Source organism: Saccostrea cucullata, unplaced genomic scaffold (genome assembly GCF_032062105.1).
Source record: "Saccostrea cucullata isolate Sc308-1 unplaced genomic scaffold, CSIRO_AGI_Scuc_v1 ctg87, whole genome shotgun sequence".
NCBI classification, from domain to species: domain Eukaryota; kingdom Metazoa; phylum Mollusca; class Bivalvia; order Ostreida; family Ostreidae; genus Saccostrea; species Saccostrea cuccullata.
In genome coordinates this window covers 394578-421171 of record NW_026932818.1, presented here as the reverse complement: position 1 = coordinate 421171, position 26594 = coordinate 394578, and the positions used below count along the sequence as shown (strand labels likewise).

The 26594-nt window shown below is 33.4% G+C and overlaps 1 protein-coding gene across 1 annotated transcript; it reads right to left on the bottom strand.

The window, feature by feature from the left end:
- Positions 1-17697: 17697 nt before the first annotated feature.
- LOC134236273 (achacin-like) lies at positions 17698-25990 on the bottom strand. Its single transcript, XM_062718455.1, has 5 exons — positions 25932-25990; positions 23379-23772; positions 22625-22726; positions 19180-19422; positions 17698-18376 (listed from the first exon to the last, which is right to left on the bottom strand). Exons 1-5 carry the CDS (start codon positions 25984-25986, stop codon positions 17770-17772), a joined length of 1401 nt encoding a protein of 466 aa, XP_062574439.1. The 5' UTR covers positions 25987-25990; the 3' UTR covers positions 17698-17769.
- Between the last annotated feature and the right edge of the window lie 604 nt (positions 25991-26594).

Below are 26594 nucleotides of genomic sequence, written 5' to 3'. Positions count from 1 at the left end.
CGCACTTGAAAGAACATAATAATAATACTACAACTGACTTTTTTTTCTCAAATTATAATATATATAATGAGTAATACCATATTGTACTTAACATGTAATAATCACAAAATTTTTAGAAGTGTCTTGTTTACAGAGGCGACATCTCGATTGCGTGCAAAGAATTAACGAATTTTTCTGTTTTTGTAGAGTACTACAAAATATGACAGATACAAAGGATATATACGAAAAAAAAATAGTAATAAAAATGATCAAAAAATTCTAAAAATGTTAAATTTTTAATTTTAAGAGCATATATGCAATACTCTTCCTTTGATAACATTTTCATTACCCCATTTAAACACCATAACAATTTCCATCACGACAAATAACACCATAACAATTTCAATCTACCTATCAGTTGAAAAAATCGTTTTAAAAATCAGTTAGAAAAATTAAATCTTTTAACCTTCATTTTTTTTTTAATTCAGAGCAACTTTATTAATCTAGTGGAAAATTTTGCTCGGAAACAGTAAATATGCTTCTTTTTACTATGATGTGCGAAGTATTGCGTCGTGGACATTCCAGTCGACCCCCTTGAATTCCTTACATATCAATTTTATTTCATAAAAATATACCATTGTTGTTTAAATAAGTCAGAAAATTACATAAGAACAATGATGAACTTGAGAAGGATAAAACTGATGGTTGTCATACAATACTTAACAAATCTCTTCTGCCTAAGCCAAGCAAAGAACTAGTATTTCCAAAGAAGATACGTTTATTTAAGGAATAACTATCTTATTTTTCGATTTCATGATGCTATCAATCGATTGGGTTGCTTGATAATTTGCATAAACGCCGAAGGCGTTTATGCATCAATTATCAAGCAACCCAATCGATTGATCATCGTCATGAAATTGAAAAATAAGACAGTTGTTCCTTATATTTACATGCTTTGATGCCGCCAATCCACGTGCTCCAAGCCCCGCTCCTGTCTATCTGTTTGTTCCGCCCCGCACGTGATTTTTTTTGGAACCGCGCCAAAACATTGATAGGGAAATAAATTACATTTACAATTTGTAATTTTATCTCGGACAAAGACATTGGAAATGTAAATATTTAAAAATAAACATAGAAATATTTTTACAATGATTCCAAACAATATACAGATATAATCCTGTAGGTAAAGATGTATACGGGGGGTGAGAAAAACGTTCACGAACTAATTTAATAACCTCCATAAAAGAAACAATATTTGGTTTCAGTGTTGATTATATTTTAAATTAGTCGTCTCCAATTTTAATGTACATCTGCCACGGTTCTGCTTATGCGCGAATCGCGTAATATAGGCGGTCACATGACCTGCTCCGTAGCGTTCTGTCACAAATTTGAGTTTTATATTGCTTTTCATGCAAGTTAATTTTTATAACAAGCACAGTTCCCTTGTTAGAAAAAGTCAAATCTCGTCAACACAATAGGTGGATAAGAATATCCTTTCCTAAAATGAGCATGACGACCATCAAAACCCAAATCCTCTGCTGTCTCGGGAGAGACGTTTATTCAAGGTGGATAGAGAATGTGTGCCTCCTTTTTATCATACCTAATATGTCTTAAATCTAAATTTACGATATCTTAGGTATTTAATAATTATATTATTAAGATATTCAATTATTTTTCAAACTGTAAATTTGAGGTCTTTTATAGCAAATTGCTTAATTTAAAACACATATCTTTTAAAACTTTCTTTCACTGGGCGACAGAACAAAAATAATTTTTAACCGTCTCCCTTTCTTCACTATAACAATTAATCCAATCATTGATTAAATTTCTATAAAATCTTTTTGTCTTAATTAACTGTGTACAAATTATTATACGCTACTGCAAAGGAACTTCCAAGATATACCATAAATTTTACAGTCGTTCGTTGAACGAGAACGACTGAGACAACCATTTTTTTTTGTCACAAGTGATCTACATATGACGTCATTTTCACATGGTGACGTCACAAACAAGGAGCAAAACTTAATTCAGCATATGCTATTTATAGAAGTCGTGTACGGGTATGTTTGTATCAAATTTTATTCTAATTGTAGTTTTGCAGATATAGAGATAGTTCGCGAGCTTTTTGATCATCCCTCGTACATGTATTTAGAAAAACAAACAAAATAAACATATATTCAACTGTACATGTAGCTTAAAAATTGACAGAAACTCTCTTAACAGAGAATTATATATAAATGAACTAATTCGGAAATATTTCGAGCAAACACATATAATGGCCTAACAATTACTACACATTAGTAATTAATTAATCTCCCTACTCCACACTGAGGAATCGGAAGACTGATATAACCTAGAAAGAAATACTATGTGAATTTCATGCGATGTGCGCAGGTTTTGTAGCTGTTTAATTTTTACTTAACTATTTATCTTTTTTCAAATAAGCAATGCAAACTAGAGAAAGAATTGCTCTGATTTTTTTTCTATCTTTATTTTTCCTCTTTTCACATAGATACTCAAGATGTGTCTCGAAAATATGCAATTATTAACCGTCCATATGCGGAAAAGCGTTTCAAATGGCGATGTGCCATTCAAAATATGATTTTAATGCAATAGTTGTCTTTTCATGATAACAGAAGTACAAAAAAATACTAGACCTTATTTTTGTCGTTCAACAAAAACGGAGGGCTTTTCGACGCCTAAAAATCAGGAGCTTTAAAAACTTACATGATATAAAACTCATAAGGTTCAATTTCACAAAAGTTCTTTTAAGATAAATACTGACCTGAAAACATAACGATTCTTTTTGTCCATCATTTTCTACTCAAAGAGAAATAACTCTTTCATCAATATTTAAAACATATGAAAATGTATTTTTTTTTTCAATCCACTAAAACTCATATAAGGGGTCAAAAAGTGACCCCATGGGTAATGTTTTTTAAACTGCACTCTTTCTGCTTAATACCAAACCAAAATAAGTTTAAAGATTGCTTGAAAAATAAAAAAAGATAGGGAGAAGAGGCTGTTTTCTGAATTGAACCCTAAAGTCCCTTCTATTTAAGGGATTTTTCTTTCCCTGACATTACCAACTGGAGACAATGATTGAGTCATTATTCATGTTAAATATCACGAGAATCGCTTGCTTCCCTTTTGATATATGGGACATTCTATGATTTCATATTTAACATGGAAATCTCCATAGAGAATTTTAAGGGCCTCATAAAACCGGAAGTACTCTTTATATGCATATCAAAATTGAAACATAGAGAGCATATTAGACTGCAAACAGGTTGACAAAGGGAGATAACTCTTGCATCTTTATTTTTAAAATTACTTAAAAATACATAAATTCAGGTCTCTAAAACATCCATAAGGGATCAAAAAATGACCCCACGGACCATTATTTTTTAATTGCCCTTGTTACGCTTAACTCAAAACCGAAATCAGTTTGAAGATCTATGGACAAATAAAAAAAGTAATAAACAAAAAACTATTTTCTGTACTGACCCCTAAAATCCCTTTTATTTTAAGAAATTTTATTTTCATGACCTAAGCACCGAAAGACAATGCTAAAGTAGTTTTTCATGTGAAATATTATGAGACTTCCTTGCTTCCCTTTGAAAATAATGGACATCGTATGATTTCAAATTTAACATGGAAATCTCCATAGGCAATTTTAAGGTACTTATAAAACCGGAAGTACTCTACATATCCATACCAAAATTGAAACATAGAGAGCATATTAGTCTTCAAATAGATTGCCAAAGGGAGATAACTCTTGCACAATTATTTTTGAAAATACTTTAAAATACAAAATTTCAGGTCTCTAAAACTCCTTTAAGGGGTCAAAAAGTGACCCCACGGACCATATTTTTTAGACTGTCCTTTGTATGCTTAAGTCAAATCTGAAAACTATTTGAAAATTTATTGAAAAATAAAAAAGTTGCAGGCAAAGGTCTGTTTTCAAGGTTGGCCCCTAAAAATCCCCTATTTTCAAAAATTTCAGTTTAATAATTTGATGAAGTAACAACAGTTTCAGAGTCATTCTGCATACAAAATATTACAAGAAAATGTTGAATACTTTAAGAGATAATGTTCCATGATTAATTTAGCGTGATTTCAAACTAAACATAGAAATCTCCATAGGCAAATTTAAGGCACTCATAAAACCGGAAGTACTTTTCATATGCATACCAAAATTGAAACATAGACAGCATATAAGGTTCCAAACAGGTGGGCAAAGGGAGATAACTCTTCACAAATATTTTCTAAAAGACTTAAAAATGCAATTTTTCAGGTCTCTAAAACTCCTATAAGGGGTCAAAAAGTGACCCCACGGACCATATTTTTTAGATTGTCCTTTGTATGCTTAAGTCAAATCTGAAAACTATTTGAAAATTCATTGAGAAATAAAAAAGTTATAGGCAAAGGTCTGTTTGCAATGTTGGCCCCTAAAAATCCCCTATTTTCAAACATTTCAATTTAATAATTTGATGATGTCACAACAGTATCAAAGTCATTCTGCATACAAAATATTACAAGAAAATATTGAATACTTTAAGAGATAATGTTCCACGATTAATTTCAATTAAAAATAAAACTTTCAAGACCCATAAAACCGGAAGTTCTGTTCTGATTGCTATGAAACTTACAATATATGTTCTACTAATGAGTTCTAACATATTTCTATGCTCAAAATAATTTTTGTAGCGTAATTGTGACTTTCAAAAATTTCATCCCCCCTTCTTCAATCTTTGAAGTCTTATATCTCGAAAAGTATTTGTGTTCAAAAATTACGTACGCGCACTTTTTTATTGGATTATGTCTCTAAAATTCATATCTCAATTTTGGGAGTCTAGACTCTAAAATTAAAAATTTTTTCGGCTTCTTAAGAATTTTCAGTTTTCCTTTAGTAGAAACCGGAAGTGACTATTCCGGAAGTTGTTCTTGTTTCACGCACGAGAGATTTTAATTTGCTATTTAGTGGTTACACAATAATATACCTATTCTCAAAGGTACTCCCTAAATGCTGAACGATAGAAGTGTTCAGTATAATAATAATAACTAGACCTTATTTTTGTCGTTCAACAAAAACGGAGGGCTTTTCGACCCCTTGAAAAGAAAAATCTTAAATTAAACATTTAAAAAAATCAAATAATACAATATCGCAAAAGTTCTTTTCAGATCAATAGTGAATTGAAAACATAACGATTCTCTTTGTCCACCAGTGTCTACTCAAAGAAACATAACTCTTTCATGAATATTTAAAACATACGAAAATGAACTATTTTTCAATCCACTAAAACTCATATAAGGGGTCAAAAAGTGACCCCACGGCCAATAATTTTTAAACTGCACTCTTTATGCTTAATGCAAAACCAAAATTAGTTTGGATATTGGTTGAGAAATAAAAAAGTTACAGAGAAGAGACTGTTTTCTGTACTGACCCCTAAAGTCCCTTCTATTTAAGGGATTTTTCTTTCCATGACCTTCCCAACTCGAGACAATGAGAAAGTCATTATTCATGTGAAATATCACGAGAATTACTTACTTCCCTTTTCAGATATGGAACATTGTATCATTTCATATTTAACATTGAAATCTCCATAGACAATGTTAAGGTACTCATAAAACCGGAAGTACTCTTCATATGCATATCAAAATTGAAACATAGAGAGCGTATTAGACTCCAAACAGGTTGACAAAGAAAGATAACTCTTACACTATCATTTTATGAAAAAGCTTAAAAATACAATATTTCAGGTCTCTAAAACTCCTATAAGGGGTCAAAAAGTGACCCCACGGACCATAATTTTTAAACTGTTCTCTTTATGCTGAACTCAAATCTGAAAACTGTTTGAAAATTCATTGAGAAACAAAAAAGTTACAGGCAAAGGTCTGTTTTCAATGTTGGCCCCTAAAAATCCCTTATTTCCCGAAATTTTTGTTTCACAGTCCAATGAAGTCAGAATAGTGTTAGAGTCATACTGTATTCAAAATATAACAAGAAAATATTGATTACTTTAAGAGGTAATGTACCATGTCTGTTTTCATTTTAACACAGAAACTCCCATATACAAATTTCAAGACCAATAAAACCGGAAGTTTTGCTCTGATTGATATGAAACTTACAAGATATGTTCTACTAATTAGTTCTAACATATATCTATGCTCAAAATAATTTTTCTAACGTTATTGTGACTTTTTAAAATTTCATCCCCCCTTCTTCAATGTTTGAAGTCTTATATCTCGAAAAGTATCTGTAGTCAAAAATCAGCTACGCGCACTTTTTCATAGGGTTAGGTCTCTAGAATTCATATCTAAAATTTGGGAGTCTAGTTACTGAAAGTAAAAATGTTTTTGGCCTCTTCAGAAATTTCAGTTTTCCCTACTTAGAAACCGGAAGTGACAAGACCGGAAATCTAAAACTTTAATGACAAGATATTTTGACACAAGCTGTTTAATAGTCATAAATTAAAATACCTATTTCTAAAGGTACTCCTGAAAATCTGAGCAGAAGAATTGCTAAGTATAATAATAATAATAATAAACAAGACGAAAACAATAGGTCTTTTCGACAAAAGTCGAAAAGCCCTAATAATAATAATAATAATAAACAAGACGAAAACAATAGGTCTTTTCGACAAAAGTCGAAAAGCCCTAATAACCTGTTTTATAGTTAGAAGAAAGATTACCTTTAATTTGTCCGAGACTAAGAAAAAAACATATGCTCACTAAAAGAAATCCCATATTGTTTCTGTTAGTACATGAAACAAATAGGAATCTTCAAGGAATACAATTACTTTTAGGATGTTTAAAGTATAGAGGGAAACTTATATATATAAATGTTCATAAGGTTTCTGACCCGCCACGTGACTCCATTCCTGTTTGTCCATGTAAGATGTTCGTACCAGATCACTTCGGATATCCGGAACAACCGGTAGAGTGATATCATAAATACCTTCTGTATTGAACTTTTAGCTGAACTGTCTGCGCTCATCGAAGATTTGTATGTAAAACTCTTTGGTCGCGCTCCAGACACCAGGATAGAGGCAGGATGTAGTAGCTTTCCAAATAAGATCTTCCGACGTATACGGAATGCATCGGCACATTACGACAACTGATAAATTTCCTATATTATATGAAGTGATATATTGTATATAAACACCATGTGAAATTATGTATTATCATTACGAAATAAAGAGATTTATTTAATTTCATACACAGTGACACATTAGCACTCCTGATCTCGTCAAACAAATTTACTGTATATTAAAACGCAAGATATAATTATTTCCAATCTTTTGCAAGCACATTTTTTCCGTTACTTAAATATTTTTTTTCTTTTTTAATCGTTCTTTTCGGAAGAAAGTGGCTAAGAAATATGACAATAACTATCAATAACCAATCTCAATTGTTTATCGGAAACATACAATTAAAAGCATGCACAGGAACAATTGAACTCTAAAAACATCAGAGTTTGGATCTAGTGCCATGAAGGAAAAAGCATCCTGTGTCGATCTTTAACTCTCATCGTGTGCTCCTTGTCCTTATGTGATGGGGCTAACGAAAAATAATGCATAAACATGTTTGTGTGAAAACAGTGATTAAGAAATTATTTAGAAGTCACTAAATAGTTGATTTAATTTGAATTGAATTCTGAAGAACGAGAGAACTTGAAACGTTTCAATCGTCAACTTCCCTTGCTTATTCAGCAATCAATACGCAAGAGCATGCTCTACGTATGAACAATTTCTAAAATGAGGTAAGTTATTGATATACAAGTTGATGAATCAAGAATATCAGCATTCTAAAGTTCTATGGTCGATACAAAGACCATGACAGCAAAGATATTTTATCATCAAATCAAATACTGACTGAGTTTTTCATACTTATTATTTGACGATTACTTACACACTGAATTGTCGATAGATTTTTCCGTTATTTCTGGATGTCAAGGAGCACTTTGGGAGTGACCGACCGCCAGGATATGCTCATTCCTCTATGGCACCTGATCCCACCTCTGATATTTTGGAGGTCCGTGATTACTCTGTGATAAATTTGTATTGTTTCTAGGACTTGTTAACCTGAATACTGTTCATTATCTGCATATACATGTATTTCAAATTTAACTTTAATTTTAGTTAGCGCTAAGGTCATCGTATCGAACAAAGAAGTTGCTATTTTTTTTTTTACTTTGAACAGTGCTAGAATCGATGGTGACTCTCCTTGCGAATTCAACGATAAACTCAACGTTAATTTGACCAAGTCATTTTATATATTCTCTAAAGGTGGGTATCGAACTCATTTTTGTTAATTTATTTCATATTAGATTATTTGAATCAAATCAGTAGTATTCTAATATTTTGTAAAGGCTTTTGTCGAACACTCTTTTGGAATCTTACACCCGACTGGTGATTTCTTTGAAACAACTCCACCTGCGTTGTAGATCTGGGTAAAGATACACAGGTTCGATTAGATTACTAGTACTTCTCTACCCCCCCCCCCCCCCCCAACCATTGTAAATGTCATAACAGCTTGTGGTCGTGCTGTCCATATAAGTATTTGTTTTTGTAATACTTTTCTTTTTCATGCCTCATAATGTAAGTGTTTATTTTCCTGTCTATTTGACTTATGGGTATAGTAATATGTATATTTTAAGACACAAACGTCATTGCTGTTTGCTTGCTGTTTAAATAAATAAATAGAAACAGTGTTTTCTTGTGTTCGGTTACAAAGACTAAAAAGGAATATCTTTTATTCGCAAAACTTCAGTCATATACCCTAATGTCGAAATGAATGAAGTTTTTTCTTTTGATTTTGAAGTTTCTAAATAAATTTTCCGTCATATGAAAGCAAAAATAATAAGTGTCCTTAGAAATTCCATCACCTTGTTTGAAGACGATCTCACTAATTCCTAGGTCACATTTCCCGGCCGGTGACCGTAGACCGGTGGTAATCAGTGGTAATCCGTGGTGTTAACGATGCCCAAACATCGGTACACATCGGAATAGTAGTCCTTAAAGTATCAGTCACATTATCAGCGCTGGGTATACGATGGGCAACCAATGTGTTTTATGATAAAAATGGCGTGGTTGCCGGCCGGACTTACAAAGGCCCAGCGATGCATTGCTAATCATAAAACGATGCTCCAGGATAATCGGCCGATGTATATTACATCGCTCACACATTGGTGAACATCGTTCGTACATCGGTCGACTACAGGCCAATGTTTGGTCGAACATCGACTGATGATCGGCCGTTATCTGTTGAACACCATTCAACCCCCCGATGACCTCAGATTCAACGGATATTGGACGATGCTCGGCCATACATCGGCCGATCCTTGAAAGATGTGTTAATGATGGGTTGCCGATGAGGAGCGATGTGAGGTATCGTTGGAGACATCGCTGAATTTTAACTATGAATTATTTCCTACCGATGACCCCACCGATTCGCAAAATGGCCTCAGTCACCGTCAGATCACTAGTGGTGCCCGGCCGGCAACCACGCCATTTTCATCAAAAAACGCATTGGTTTCTCATCGTATACCCCATCGCTGGATAATGTGACTGATACTTAACCTACATAGATATTGTCAATTCATGCTCTGTTACTTCAAAGCACTTTTTTGAACAATCAGAATTTTCTTTTAATTAACAAAAGCAACTTGCGGATAACCAATGACAAAGAACGTATGTTTGCGAATTCCATTTTTAAAAATCTGGTATTTGTGATGTCAAAAAGTCTGGACTTCAATTGGTTAAATATTAAAATGTTTAAAATTGTACATAGGTTTTTATGAAGTTCATATTGGTCAAATCTTATGATTTAGGATTTCCTTAAGGCTCGTTGCTGTATTATGCATCACATCTTATAAACACATGTTGATCTATATTCCTGGCCTCAGGACTATAAATTGAGAAGAGACTAAAGTCAAAATCAAATTATTATATAACTTTTGAAATAATCTTGATATTGAAACAAAATTTTCGACATATATTTGAATGTAAATATTACACAATATTGCAAATTTTCAAGCAAATACTTTAATTAAAACTCAAGATATTAAAAATCAAAATTCTAAATTAAGTCTGTTCTTAATTTGTGGTCTTGGGGCCTGAAGCTGAAATGACGGCGTGTACCGTAAATGACTTTATTTAAAAAAAAAAAACTATATACAGAGATAAACAATTGTGGAAGGGTTTATCAATGATACTTAGACGGCTCTTACTAATAAAATAATATTGATGATTTTTGCTATAAAATTCAGTGATGTTGTTCAGTAGAAAAATTTTAAATATTGAAATTAAGTTTCAAATTACAATAGCTGGCGATTTAATGCAGTAATTAATCTCCGACATGTAACGTGTAAGATACATACATCCTTCTTTAGTGCACACAGATCGTGTATGCTCTATTTTAGGACAGATGCCAATAAAATTATTAGTTTCTATTAATAACACGCACTGGTTTTTCTGAGCTCTGAGATCGTTTCTGAGATAAAAGATACCACAGAGTCCGACACTTCTGCTTCATACTTGGATATTTTACTTGAAAAAGACACTAATGGTAATCTAACAACCAAGCTATATGATAAACGTGATGACTTTAACTTTTCTATCGTCAACTTCCCTTACTTATGCAGCAATATACCTTCATCACCTGCATACGGAGTATTTATATCTCAGTTGATTCGATACGCAAGAGCATGCTCTACGTATGAACAATTTCTTAAACGAGGTAAATTATTGACAAGCAAGTTGATGAAACAAGAATATCAACAGTCTCGTTTGAAGTCATCATTTCGTAAATTCTATGGTCGATACAATGACCTTGTCAACAAATACAATTTATCATTGAATGAAATGCTGACGGACGTTTTTCATACCAATTGTTAGTCCATTATTTATACACTGAATTGACCACGGATTTTTTCCGTTATTTCCTGATTATGACAACGAGCACACGGCGGGTGTGACCGGTCGGCAGGGGATGCTCACTCCTCCATGGCACCTGATCTCACCTCTGATTTTTCGGAGGTCCGTGTTTGCTCTGCTCTTATTTTGTATATTTGTTTAATGGACGTTGAGATTGAATACTGTTCGTTATTTCCATATCCTTCTCTTGCACATTGATTTTTTTTTTTTAAATTGTATTGAATTTAATAACTATTAAGAATGATTATTAATGTTTTTATAAATCAAAGAACGAGAATTTTTCATTTATTATTTATTTTTGATAATTCATGAAATGTGTTATTTATTGTAGAGACTTTTAGAATTATATTTTTCAAGAAAAATTCCACCTATTTCATATTCTTTGTTTTATGGTACAATAATTGAAAATCTTTAACACTCCCCTAAAACCTCCCTTTGAAAACTCATTTGATGATTTTTGTACTTTATTTAAGTGACAATAAACAGTTTAAAGATGATCAAAAATGACAAATTTCAAAGCTATGAAAGTTTGAGATTTTAAGGCATAATTCAGCAGTTAGAACTACATTATCTTCTCGTAACATTTTTTCTGATAAAACAATGCTTTGCATACATCTTGCACAATAGGAAGTTTTTAATGCAGAATACCGATAAGCTACATTGAAAAAATTAAATGGGAATTTACATGGCATTTCCATACTGGTTGATATTTGACATGGTCTTTTTTCAAATACATGTTAATGTAGCAACAAGTACTTGTACTTTTCCCAAAAATCATTTAATTTAAACTTATTTAATGTTTAACTTTAAGACTATCTACTTAGCATATGGTTCTTTTTAGCATAAAGTAAAACATATTTTGTCTTTTCTTACATATTTGCAGATATCAAAAGAATAATCTATATTTAAAGGTAGCTAATTTAGCATTTTTAATAATACATATACAAAAATGCTGATGGATTTCATTTTCCTTTTAAAAAAATAACATTAGTAAAATGCCATAATTATTCAAAATTTTCCAAACAATCTGGATAATATTTATATGAAATTACCCTGACCTTAATTGAATTAATTAATCTTAACATTAAATAGACTTTTCAGACTTTTTTATTCTTGTAAGACGTTGATTTTATCTTTTCCATCTATGAGCTGACCGAAAGATTTCAAAATACAAAAATTCTATTGTGTACATGTTCCGAAAGTAATTTTCTCTATTTCTTACTAATGAGCTATACGTGTACATACACACGATTTCATTTTTTTTGAATTCAGAACTCGAGATTTTTATCCAAATTATGTGATATAACCATCAAACATGTTGCGAGAGCGTTTACACATCACACTTTGCAAATCTTGGCTTCCGTGCATTTTATACACTCCGGACGTAATAAAAAAATGCTTTGGTACCCACAAATATAAAGTTGGTCCCTCGGGTACCGCTGAGGTAACCCGTGCATTTAATACACTCCGGACGTAATCTAAAAAAATTGCCTTTGGTACCCACAAATATAAAATCAGGTACCGCTGAGGTAACCCCAAATTAATCCTCCCGAGTACTGAGGATAGATTACCCAGAGTTTTGAACCAGACATAAGAGAATTCCTCATTCGCTGTAATTCCCGAATCCCGCCGCCCCCATACCAAATTGTGACTTAAGAAGCTTTACCATTATCCCAAACCTAGAAAATTTCAATATATATTTACAAGCTATACTCGTTTGCGATACTTATTAAAAGTAACACTGTACACTGTATAGTAACATTGTACATAAACACATAATCATCAATGATCATCGATGTCACTGAAGTACTGATTATGTATCACACCTTAGATTGATTGATTGTATGTTGTTTAACGTCCCTCTCGAGAATTTTTCACTCATATGGAGACGCCACCACTTGCCGGTGGAGGGCTACAAATTTTGTCCTATGCTCGGCACTCAGGGCCTTTGAGCAGTGAGGGATCTTTTTCGTGCCAGCACCTACTGCAACACGGGGCCTCGGTTTATACGGTCTCATCCGAAGGACCGGTCTCCACGTCCCGCAGTGGGATTCCAACCCGCGACGTAAGGATTGACTCCTTACTTCGCGACTCTAGAGCAGATGCTCACACCTTAGAAATGCACAAATAAACTCAGTATTGATCATTTGTTTCAAAAGAAAATGTCCAACAAACACCAAACGGTCCCAACATATACATAACGACCACATCCTTGCCTTGCTTATGATTCCAACCGTTAGAGTGTTTTACATATATGCATAATCACTTTCAAAAGGCTTCTGTCACTGAAATTACAGAAAGGTAAGCAGCAAAAAGTTGTACAGATAGGGAAGGATGCACTGGGAAGGTGAAATTTTGCAACATGTCTGCCCTTCTAGCTTTTTCGGTAGATTATGAAAATCGGGGTCATTAGGTGTTGTATTATATTGTGTCATCTACTTAAACCCATAGCCTCGATAATGTTTAACCACAACCAAGAACGCACGAGTGATCGCCCTTGCACTGGTATTTAAGCATTAATCATAATATGGTGATAAATACAATGAATACCAGATACAATAAATAGAAACAAATATTAACTTTAATCACATTTATTGTAAAACTTTTATTAGATTTTGTGGCAAGTATTTGTCACAATCTATTTATTCATAGAAGTAAATACCCCGGCGGAACCCAAGGAAACCACTAGCTGCCTACCGGAATACCTCCCTAGATTCTTGGCGCGATAGTGCTCCCACAAGTGACTATGGTGGGAACAGACCTCTTGGTACCAGTACCAACAAGATTGAGTGTCACATGAAATGAATGAATTCAAGTTCTGACTGGGCCCTAACTCTATACCTTCCTCCCCTGAAGTACAACAACAACATGGGGACAATACCCCCAGGGGTATGCCCCAAAACTTGCCTTTGGTACCTACAAAGATCGAGCTGGTTCCCCAGGTACCGCTGAGGTAACCCCCAAATCTTCCCCAGTACTAAGAATAGATTACCCAGAGTTTTAAGCCAGAAATGAGAGAAGTCCCCTTTCGTGGTAAATCCCGAATTCCCCCAAATATACTTGTCTATACAAGTTCACACACCACTAGCGCGGTAGGTGTATATATGATAGTTTTTACTTCATTCCCTTTCACCCACCTGACCTGTAAATTTCAAATTTAATAAATGTTCATGTATAATATAGAGACGCTTGTTAGCTAGTTTTTCTATGCAATCAAGATTCATCTTGTATTTCACTTATATCAGACCACATAATTGAATCTGGACTTATTATTTGCGGAATAAGCAGGAACTTTCCATACTATGAAACAATAATGATCCAGGATGTCCAGGTCCTTGAAACCAAAATGTACCATCCAGGTGTATATTAATCTACTCTAAACAAAGATTCAAATTTCTTCAATTTTATTTCCCTGACTTTAAACCCAATTAAAAAAATCTTTTTATCAAATTATCAAAGGGTTTTTTCCTCAAGGACTTATAGTGTCATTTTGGGTACATGTAGCACAGTATCCTCTGAATGTCAAAACCCTACTACACACAATCTATAGGTTCCACCTGCCCAGTTGTTTGATAATTTGTTCAGGAATGCCCTATAATACTGCTGCTGAAAAGAGGATGATCTAAAACAGCATATGAAAACGTTACAGCAATGAATAGTATTGCAATAAAGGGTTGATAACTAATTAACCATGAAATGTACCAAAATTGGCCATGGCAAGGTGTACCAAGTTAAGACTCTGTTTGTGAAGGATTTGTTCATCCATCTAGCTTGATGAAGTCAATGTGACATTGTTGAAAAGGTGTGGACCAATTATTGAAACTTATGTTTCCATTATTGAACTGAGATGCACGAGGACCCAAAGCCTAAAAATGAATCCAATATCAATTCATAATAGAATCTTCAATTTAATTTGATATAATAGCTAACTAATGAACCCTTCTTAAATATAATATTGAAATAAGTGATATTAAGTACAAGTTTCTAACTAATAGCCTGACTTAAGCGGAATTGACCATTTGCACAACCAATTGTTTGTCGGTATGAAATCTTGTAGTTAGCTAAATGTACAGGTCTAACACTAAATATAGATAGCGATTTTTATCAAAAACCAAAGATGTCATTCTAATCTATTCAAATATGACACGGCGATCTCCTAATTATGAAAAATCCCGAAAACCCTAGATATACCACCTGTATATATATGTAAATAACTGCATTGTATTGTTGAAAGCCAATAACCTCTTCTTTGGAAGGGGAGGTAAACTACCATAATGATTAAGGCAGTCCGATCCCCGGGCAGTTAATTGAAATAATGTTATCTGCTTTCAAAAAGTAATGTGTATTTACCTATATTTCTTCGATCTTCATCATTATAGCTACCGGTAATCATACTATAGAGGGAAAATTATCGAATCTCAAATATATTTTCAGAAAATGCAAATGAAAAGCACCACCTATGCAATTTTTCATTGTAAATTTATGAAAAGAAATATTTTAGAATGCCGGTAAACATTTATAGGTATCCTGGATTGGAAAAAAATGCCTGTTATGTATACTTTAATGGTATTTTAGTTCTTATATTTTTTCAAGCATCATATAACACATACCTGTAATGTAAAAAAAATGTGTTTTCATTGGAAGACATAAACTATCACTTCAAATTCTATATCATGGTTAACAAGCTTGTCAATTAAAGCAAGGTTGGAGAAATTCGATTTTTATCTAAAGATTTTAAAGAATTTTATGGGAAACACGTGTCAACTTTACCCAGTTTCAGACTACGAAGAACTTGAGTTGCGTGAATAAAAGATGTTGCTCGAAAAGATATTAATTTCAAACTTAATTTTGAGTCTTTCTTGATTATATGATCATTTTTAGAGTTATTCTTCTTGGCTGGGAGCGGATATTCTTAAGAAAATCAGCTGCATCACTTCATCTTTTATTAGTTGTTTTACTTTCTTTGTGTTAAGCATTCTAGACACCAATCCTGGGATTGTAATATAGCTCAGTCAATGTATCTTGAGATAATCACATAAGCATAGATATAACTGTCTCCATTCTATCCCTTTGAGTCAAATCTGAAGAGAGTTCCGCTGTCTTGTCATTAGATTTGCCACGTTCAACACAAATCTGTTGAAAAATATCTACATGTAACATATGTTTACAAAAAGTGTCTCCTTTTTTCCCTGTAAAATAAGAAAATATCATTTATGTAATTTATAACACTTTACATAGATTTTTAACTTTTTACAAAATGGCAATTGTTTGTCAAAATGGTATTTCCAATCTCACATGTATGATGTCTGGTTAAAAGAAAGGGTGATAGATAATATATGAAAAACAGAATGCATTCTTAATGTACATGTACACTACCCCAATAGGTGAATCATCAATACTGCTTCATCTATTTTACTTAATTTCTCTGTATATACTGTATAAGTGGAAATTGTCCTCAAAATTCGGTATTTTATTTTTAACGAGATCTAATTTTAGTGATTTTAAAAAGCTCACTAAAGAAGCTATTACAAACAGAGTGCGATAATTTTTAGCGATATTCAATTTTGGCAATCTTGGCACCCTCGCTAATAATGCTAAAATTAAATCCTCGCTAAAAATTCGTCGCTTGCGTGGTGCAGTGGTTAGAGCGTCTGCTCTAAAGTTGCTAAGTGAGGAGTTGATCCTTACGTTGCGGGTTCGAATCCCACTGTTGGACATGGAGACCGGTTCTTCGGATGTGACCGTATTAACCGAGGTCTCCTGTCGCAGTAGATGCTGGCACGAAAGAGATCCCTACCTGCTCAATGGCCCTGAGTGCCGAGTATAGGAAAAATTTGCAGCTCTCCGCCGGCAAGAGGTGGTGTTTCCATATGAGTGAAAAATTCTCTAGAAAGACGTTTAGTAATATGCAATCAATTAAAATTGTAAAAGTCAAGAATTTCTGTGAAATTACTACATGTATATTTGATTTGTATAGGTAAAAAGCCTACTCAAGAAAATTTCAGTTGATTTTGGTCAACTTTTACCAGTCAAGCAGTGAACCCTAGACTTTGCCCCTTTGTGCCTTAACTTGCTGGGGATGGGGGAATGGGTGATAACTGCCCTTGTGTACCAAGCTTATATCCAACATTACCCAAATATAATTTCAGATGAAATGTCAATAGGGTTAATTAAACGTACTACCCTGGTCATATAATCATAACTCATATAACTCAAAATCAAGCCTTCCCCAATGATTATTTATTTATTTATTTTGATTTGCTTTTGTTTTTTATTGTATTTGTGTGTGTGTGTGTGTGTGTAGTAGAGTGAATTTTGTGTTTTAAATTTTAGGCTGGGTTTGAAACATTCAAACATTGTAACTTATAATTCAATAATCTTTAAAGTTTATCTCCACGGAAAAAATAAGAATCTAACCCAATACCGTCTTCCAATTATTGATATCTACAAGACCCAGTTCTACTATCAACATGATAAACGTTTATATTTCACGTTCACAATATTATGCGATAAAACAATTTCAAATAAATTGTTTGAACAACTAAATTAATCGCCTAGACAAGATCTTGTAAATAAAGAAAGAGAGAACGTTTTGACGTTAAGTACTACCTACCGAGAGAAAAATATAGTATGTAAAATAAAAACACTGTCAAGGAAGAAATTCATAATACAGATTTAAAACATCAATAAATGCATTGTTATTTATAAAATATAATTACTATAATTATCTATTGGTGTTACAAGAATTATCAATAATTTTTCAAATTTTCTCAAAAAATCTTGCCTGAAAACGTTTGATAATCACTCAGTTTGCATTTGTTTGTCTTCCATAACTAAGTTACAAGGGTGTTCATTTGTTACCCATGTTATAAAGATAAGATGGAACTCCAAAGTGAGTTAATACGTCATCTGCGGCATCCAACGAACTCTCTCCCCAACCATTATATTCCGCTCCCCAGTAACCATGCACAATGAATATATTGTCTCCAGGAAAAGGTGTTGTCAGATAGTTTTTGATGTCGTACCATCTTGATCCGGGTTTCCAAGATACCCAAGCTCCATTGTACGGGTACTTGTCCCAAGCAAACATCATTCCGTCCACAGGAGCAGGGAGATGTCTGCAGTCTATCTTGTAAACTCTGGAAATCTGACTATGTGCGTGTCTTAAAACCTCGTCCGTTACCCGGGTATCATCATTTTTTTTGCTAATGACGTTTCCTCTTTGTTGAAGATGACTCCAGAACGTGACATCATCAAAGTCAGCATACGACATGAGAAAAACTGCTTTACCATTGCGAGATATCCCCCAATGGAACGACTGTCGGTACGGAAGATCTGAATGCGTAAACGTGAAATTGTATCGCTCATTGAGCCACCAAGGATAATCGTACACAAGGAATATCCTTGAGGCTTGAACATCAATCACCGAATTGAGTGCTGACTGGAAAACTGGATTGTTGGAGTTTGGCATCTGAATCCGCTGTATTGCTATCTTTGGAAGAGCTAGTATTACATTACGAGTAACAACTGTGAAGTATTTATTTGTAGGAATAGTCGTGCCATTGATTGTCCTTGTTCTCCTAAATATCAGTAAAGTCCTCTTTTTATTTTTGATATTTTAATGAGTTGGCTGTTTGGATGATACCGGTGTCTACAACAAGAATTAAAATTTTTAAAATGAAGATTAGTACGATGATCGGCTTGAAAAGACAAACTGATACTTTTAAGTGCAAAGTCGAATACTTTTATATCTTTGGATAATTTTCTGACCAAAAACAATAATGGTTAACATTGAGTCACTTCTCAGTAAACATTAAGTTATCTTTCAGTGTAAACAATGCCTTAACTTTCATCCTGTGATTGATAAGAGGAAAAACTAATCAATAATAGAGGAGTGGAATTTGGTATGCCTCTCTGTTGGCATTCTTAAGCTTGTATCGTACTGTGGTTTGATATACAAGTTCAACCAATGGTTCGCTTTTGGTTTTGTGTGTTCAAAACTGACGTCATTTCGTCAATGAAGTATAAAGTCACTTTATTACTATATACTCTTCATAATCCAGCTGAATGAATGCCTTTATTTCCATATGTTCATTTATATAAATAAGCTATATTTTTTTGAACGGTAAAGTAAATGTTATTGGAATTTTTTTTCTCATGTGGGTAATTTTTAATTTTAAGAATATAGCCATGAGATTGAATATTTTATTGTTAAAGTTTGTAAAATTTATCTTTTCTGAAATATTATCTTTGACAATACCTTTTTGGGTTCCTTGACAGGAATCGTCTCAGAAACCCAATGGGATATGAACCAAGTCCTGTAGGAATAGTTACCACCCGTGGAAGTCCATTGGGAGTTGTGTTCTCTTCGAATCCGCGTCTTGTTCGAGGAAATCTCATAATGCTTTGGTCATCTCCAAAGCCAAATTTGACTATAGAGTTGTCAAATAAATACTTATATCCTTCATTACTTATTCCAGTTTTTCGTAAAACCTCTTTGTAGCTGAAAATGAATTTTAAGATTTTAAGGATTGAGCTCTATTATGACATTGACACATAAACTTAATTTCACTTGAAAAAAGCATGTAATACACTTTATCCTGCAACTACCCCTTGCATTGACCTAAAACAGGCAACCTAATAAACCAAAGCTTTATTTTGCCAATGCCCTAATATAAATAAAGACTTGTGTATGTATTCCGACGTTCTAAAGCATTGTGACATCACGTATATTTCAACGTTAACGCCATGGCGTCTTTAAGTTTCCTCCGCAGAGATGTGTCTAAATCGGGTTGATAATAGTTTATTTTGGAGGTAAGATGTAAATATATTTTGCAGGATAAACAAAATACATGGTTACTGTCTTGAAATATATGCTATATTTAGGCTCGGGTCGAATACGTCATGGAGTGCTCGGCAAGCCTCGCCCTCGGCTTAATATCGCGAGGGTAACCATGCATGTATTTTATATGTATATGAAATTTCAAGCAATTGTTTATCCTTACATTGCTAATATTCAAGCAATGAATCATTATTTTTTTAAGACATAGTCTCGTAACTACAGCGGTGCGTGTGCAACGAAATTGAATGACGCGCGTTATTCAAATTGTTTGACTTCAAAATAAAACGTAATCTTTAACCGTTTAATCCCGTTTCCGTATTATTGCCGTTTGGATGCCTTTGGATGCCTTTAATTCCCACACACTTTATATGCAAAATACATGGGTAATGTAAATATAGTGATATACATGTATTGAATGATTGATTGTATGTTGTTGTCTCATACGAGATTTTTTCATCACTTAAAGATGTCATCGTATGCCGGTTAAGGGCTTCAAATTTAGACCTTTAGTTGGTAATCATAGCCATTGAGGATCCTTGCCAACGCCTACCGTAACCTTGCATTTTAAGGTCTCGCCCAAAGGACCAAAAAAGGCTTCATGAATTTCACTCTAGTACTGAGCGCATGGCAATGGAACAATTACTACTTATATTTACATATTATGCAGCATGGCAAATGAGAATCAAACAAGGTCCTCCCGATCACGCAGCGAGCACAATACTAATATATATATATATATATATATATATATATATATATATATATATATATATATATATATATATATATATATATATATATATATATATATATATATATATATATATATATATATATATTTATTTATTTATATCAAAACACAGAGAACGAGTAAAACATAAGCGCTTTCATTTCTTCTTCATGATGTTTTACAAAATACTCATGGTAAAGTCTATATATATATATATATATATATATATATATATACTGAACAAAAAAAGAAAGGTATATCAGAAATAATTTATTTTCAAATTTATTAAAAGTTATAGAATCAAAACATTATTTGGTAAAAATAACAAGATACCACTGTCTGACAATATTCATTTTAAAAATGTCATTTTAATACACACATTGGCAAATAACAAGTCTCTGATCTACCCTGGGGTTTTAATTGCATTTCACAAGTCAGTACCGTGTATGACCACCGCCTGCATGCAGCACTGCGATACATCTGCGACGCATAGAGGTTACATATCGTCGAATTACGTGTCCCGGGATATTAATCCACTCCTCTTCTAGTGCTGTCGCCAGTTGCAAGAGACTCTGTGGCTGGGGTCTGCGCATCCTCACTCTCCTACCTAACTCATCCCAAACATGTTCAATTGGCGAGAGATCCGGAGATTTTGAGGGCCAGTCTAGAACATTCACGTTGTTTTGAGTCAAGAAATCTCTGGTTGCTCGAGCTGTGTGTGCTGTTGCATTGTCCTGCTGGAATGTTATACCAGGACCATTGGTGCGCAGATACGGCAGCAGAACTGGAGAGAGAATTTCATCTCTGTATCTTTGAGCTGTCAGCGTACCATTCACAACAACAAGTCTTGTGCGGTGTCCTCCACAAATTCCGCCCCAAACCATTACACTACCACCCCCGAATCTGTCTACTTCCGTCACACAGCAACCAGCAAAACGCTCTCCACGTCTCCTCCAGACACGAGTTCTTCCATCGGCAAATTTCAAACTAAAACGGGACTCATCACTGAAGAGTACTTTGGACCAGTCCTGCAATCGAAAGCGCAAGTGATGTTGTGCCCAATTCCGTCTCGAGGTCTTGTGCCGATCTGTTAGTTCTGTCCCTCTGTACGGTCTACGGGCTCTCAAACCGCAACTCTTCAGTCGGTTTCGCACTGTCTGAGGACTAATCCTCCTCCCTATAGCATTGTGAGCAGAATCTACTGCAGTCAAAAATCTGTTTCGTAGATAAGCAAACGGATTTGACGGTCTTCCCTAAGGGTGGTAACTCTAGGTCTTCCACTTCGGGGCCGGTCATCAGTAGATCCAGTGGTCTGGAAACGTCTCCAGAGAAGGCTAATTGTCTTTTGAGTTGTTCCAACAGTCGTTGCAACAGCGTTTTGGGACATGCCTGCTTGGAGCATCCCTATGGAACGTTCACGTTTATCTTTAGACAATCGGGGCATTTCAAAAACCGCAGAAATTTTACCAAATTTCTGATTTTCTTTGACGACTAAAGACAAGGATTTTCTACACCTAGAATTATACGGATACACGTGGTCTGATTTTCTCGAGCACGGACTTTTATCCATTGTACTCACTTAGAATTTAAAGGTGATATGCTTGAATGATCAGGATTCTTTTTATCACAATTGACTGTTGCTTAAGTCTCCTATATAAGACCTTTCGTTGTAAAAAGTTTATTTTCTAATCTAAGTAAAACAAATTCACTTTTAGATATATACCTTTCTTTTTTTGTTCAGTATATATATATATGTTTTCCCATCATGCTTTTTAAAAATATCTTTATGTGTCGTTTGTCAAAAACATGGATTTTTTCATCAACCTCGACCTTCGTTTTTGCAAGTTGAGTTTGGTTGAATTTACCACAGTGGTTCTGAAGATAAAAAGTAGAAATTGTAAAAAGTTAAGACGGATGTGCGTACATCAAGCAAAATTTGATCAGTAAAGCTTGATGATATTCGGCTCAGATGAGCTAAAATACCTTGTGATGAAAAATAAGAAATCCCTTGGAACAAAAACTGATATGATCCATTATCAGTGAAAAAATAGGATTAATAGATTTTTGTAGGTTTTTTTTCTAAAGGTAAAGAAATATTATTCTATTGTTTAGACGTGAATCATCATAACAAACCTCTGTAAATATAAAGGTACTCCATCTCTGAGAGTGACAGCAGTAAAACGTTCTGTATTTGGGTCAGAACCGTTATAGTTTGTAAACCGTTCAGATAGTAACCTGCAAGGTGAGAAAAAATGCCATTACAATCTTATATTATTAATGAACTTTTAATTTTGTATAACATTGATGGGAAAAAAGTCGATAATTCAGTTTAAAGGTGGCAAAATATTCATTTATGCCAATCTTAGTAAACCATTAAAAACTAATGTATAAAAAAATCTCGTAAATCAATATTTGGTGCCTTAAAAACTGACAATGTCATTTATTTAGCAATTTCAATCATTCTATATCGTTTACATGTTAAGTACGTTTAACGATTACTGTATACAGGAAAATTTTCGCCCCCGTTTAATTTTCGCCCCTTTCGCCCTATCCTCGTTTTGGCGAATTTAAAACGGGGCGAACTCGAATAATACAGTATAATTTCTTAAACAAAACTATGACTGGGCGAATTTAAAACGGGGCAAAATTGTTTGCAAGTGTGAAAGGGCGAAAATAACACGGGGCGAAAATAACCCTGTATACAGTATTAGAACAAGTTTGAATAAACGTTTCCAACGATAGATGCATTAAAACTGCACTTTAAATCAAAGTACTGAAAGAGAGGTGTATGAAATTTATTTTTATTGTTTCGATCATGTTTTTAAAATACGATAGCAATGAATGTGAGGCTTTCCGAGTCTTCTTTTAGGAAAGTGTTAAATCCCACCTTCCTAATTCATTAGGATCTCTTCTTTCCTCTGGTCTCAGTCGGTAGGGGGTTCTTGACGTCCCCAACTCAGGGATAGACAGGTGCGTGTTACGCAGGAAAAGGCGGGTGCGCTCTGGAATCCGCCCCATTTCTTCAACAAAATGTACGAATGTTAACCCCAGTTCTCTTCCGGCTTTTATCATCCTTAGATGGTCTGCTGGCCTTAAACGCATGGCTCCTAATTCAACCGGAAGGTCGGGGGCATCTGGGAAGGTTCTTGTGTACATTCTGCCCCCAACACGATTTGAGTATTCATAAATTCCTACCCGGAGGCCTTTGTTCTTGAGCCTCCATCCTGTGTAGGTACCCCCGATACCGGCACCAATAATGGTTATATCCTCCACCTGTCCACCTTCAAAATAAAACCTCAAAATATCAACAAAGGAAAAGGTATAGAGATAATGATGTTAGATATCCGAGAAAGAGGAAGACTATATAAATTTTGATACAGGTTTTTTTACATCCTTGGGTATAAATTTTGTTTTCAGATGGGACGGTGGAAGACTAGAAAATATTATCTTTTTGTACACTGTATTTATGGCCAATTCGCAGAAAAGAGTTTTTGTGGTGCCATCTGGCAATCAAATACGTGTGCTTGGGTTGATTCATAATGTCTCGCCAATTGACATTATAATTAGTTATTACAAATTAAATTTAATTAAAAATAATACATACAAAAACATAGAGAAGAAAAATGTTTTTAACGCTACTGTTTCGAAAAAGAAATGATAACTGCCATGTCCAAACTGAATAAAGCATTGTGTGTCCTGTAATTGTTTAAGAGAGAAAGATAACTACGATGTCCTTTAAGGGAGCCGCCTAGGGTTTTATTGTGCGATAACTGCAATACAGAAACTCTTTAATTTGATAGCATATGTAACATATGTAACTTACATTGACGCCAACGTACATGCAAAGCTTGTGGAAAATCTACCGTCTAATTAAAGGATTATATTGGAAAGTACCAATTTTTCGCACTTTAAAGCGAATTATACAAATACTACAAGTTTACATATGAAAAATTTCAAAAGCATCTATTTAATATTTTTTATTTATATTGTATTACCCCTTCTTAAAGAGATTCAGTTTATCATAATGTCAAAAACACTCTATTACGACGTCAATCTAGTAATCTACCTATCATTTGAAAAATAATCGTTTTTTAAATCTGTTACTAAAGTTTGAAATTAATTTTTTCACCTGTAATTTCTTAATTAATTTTGTTAAACATTGGTATTTAGTGAGGAAAATGCTTTAAAACAGTAAATACGCTTCATTTTATTTTTTGAAAAAAAAAGCTAAATGTTATGTGAATAAATGGTTAAACAGCTAGGTTATCCCAAAGTGCTTATTAAGAATTTTTTGGTATGAAAAATAAATGATTTTTCATGGCATTGTAATAAATATTTTAGTTATTAAATATTATTAAAGATTATATATATTGAATCATTCCTTGAAACGCATAAACTTAGAAAGGATGCAAATGGTGGCTGTCAAACAATACTAAAAAATGCTCTTCTGCAAAGTATTATTATTTCCAAAACGATACTACTATTTGATAAAAAAAAAAAAAAAAAACACATGAATTTTTGACAAGGAAGTCAGATAATATTATCCTGTAGAAAAAATAAATATTTAGAAAAACAAAAAAGATAAATATATGTACATGTAGCTTAAAAGTGTGCCAGAATCTGTCTTAACAGACATCTATTTATGAACTAATTAAGAAATGTTTTCAGCAATTATAAATTAATCTAACTAGATAATATGAGTGACTTTTTGTTCTGCTACTTAATTTTTTTTTTCAGTTCATCGTTTGATAATCAATAAATCTAAAATTCCAAAGCTTTCAACATGGATTTTGTGTAAATTAAGACCATATGTTGAAAATCTACAAATGAAATATATGGAGATAACAAACAGTATTCGAGCTTAAAATGCATCAAACAATATAATTTGAACAGAGCAAATACGGACTCCAAAACCATCAGAGGTAAGATCAGGTACCAAATAGGAGCGAGAATCCTCTGCCGAACGGTCACACCCACCGTATGCTCCTTGTCATGGTCGGGAAATAACGGGAAAATCGGTCCAAAAATCAGCTTTTATCAAATCAAGAAAACAATAATTAAGTAATTTATATATTCCACACTGAGAAATGTATTTTTTAGAAATGTAAATTTTAGCTATTCGTTTTTTGTTTTTTTTTTTTTTTTTGTTTTTTTTTGTTTTACTTAACTATTTCTCTTTTCTTCCAAAAAGCAATGCAGACTAGAGACAGAATTGCACTTATTATTTTATTTTAATTTCTTCTCTATTTCCTCCGACACTCATGATATTTCTAGAAATTATGTAATTATTAAGCATCCATTTATACATTAGGAGCTTTAAAATAATGACGATGTGGCATTCAAAATATAACTTTTACGCAAAAGTTTTTTTCCTTGATAACAGACGTAAAAAATATAAATTAATATGTATAATTATCCTGTTAAAAAGTCAGAAGAATACCTTTAATTTGTCCGAGACTAAGAAAAATACATATGCTCACTGAAATAAATCTCATATTTTTCTGTGTGTACATGAAACAAGCTACAGAAGGCAACTCGTAAATATATATTAGGAACATATTTCGTTTATTGGAAAAACCGTACACTCTTAATACAGAATAATACGGTGCAAAAAAAAAGAAACATTTCAATCACGCGCTATTATATATTATGCTAATGTTAGTATGATCGAATCCTTCATATAAAAAGAAACAAGAATTTTAAAAAAATAAACATTGATTTGATTTAATTTTATAAACAGTGACACGAGAGCACTCCCGATCTCGTCAAACTAAATTTTTTGTGCATGAAAACTCCAGATATAAGTATATGCAATGTTTCCCAAGCACAGGTTTTCAGTTATTCCAATACTTTAACATTTTAAGGACTCTCTCTCTACACCAGCACAAAATGATTTTTCGACTTTAAGAAAATTATGTTGAATTAAGGTGTGAATATTGAGATTATTGCCTGACGTCACGGCGTCAGGCTGTATAAGGATTGATATTTTCATAATCCGAAACTAATAGATCATACCTTGAGAGCTAGATTTTATGCAAGCTGATTTTTATTGGATTTCTTTACCTGCATTTTAAAAGAAACAGTTTTCAGAAAAAAGAATGAT

What these genes read in the sequence shown, in the direction of transcription:
- LOC134236273 (XM_062718455.1), bottom strand. Translation starts at nt 25,986, where the DNA reads ATGAGATTTATTTCAGTGAGCATATGTATTTTTCTTAGTCTCGGACAA. An exon ending in TAGTCTCGGACAAATTAAAG is followed by an intron (nt 23,773 to 25,931) that starts GTATTCTTCTGA and finishes TTTATTTTGAAG; the next exon opens with GTGGACAGGTGGAGGATATA. An exon ending in GTACCTTTATATTTACAGAG is followed by an intron (nt 19,423 to 22,624) that starts GTTTGTTATGAT and finishes ATTCATTTTCAG; the next exon opens with CTACAAAGAGGTTTTACGAA.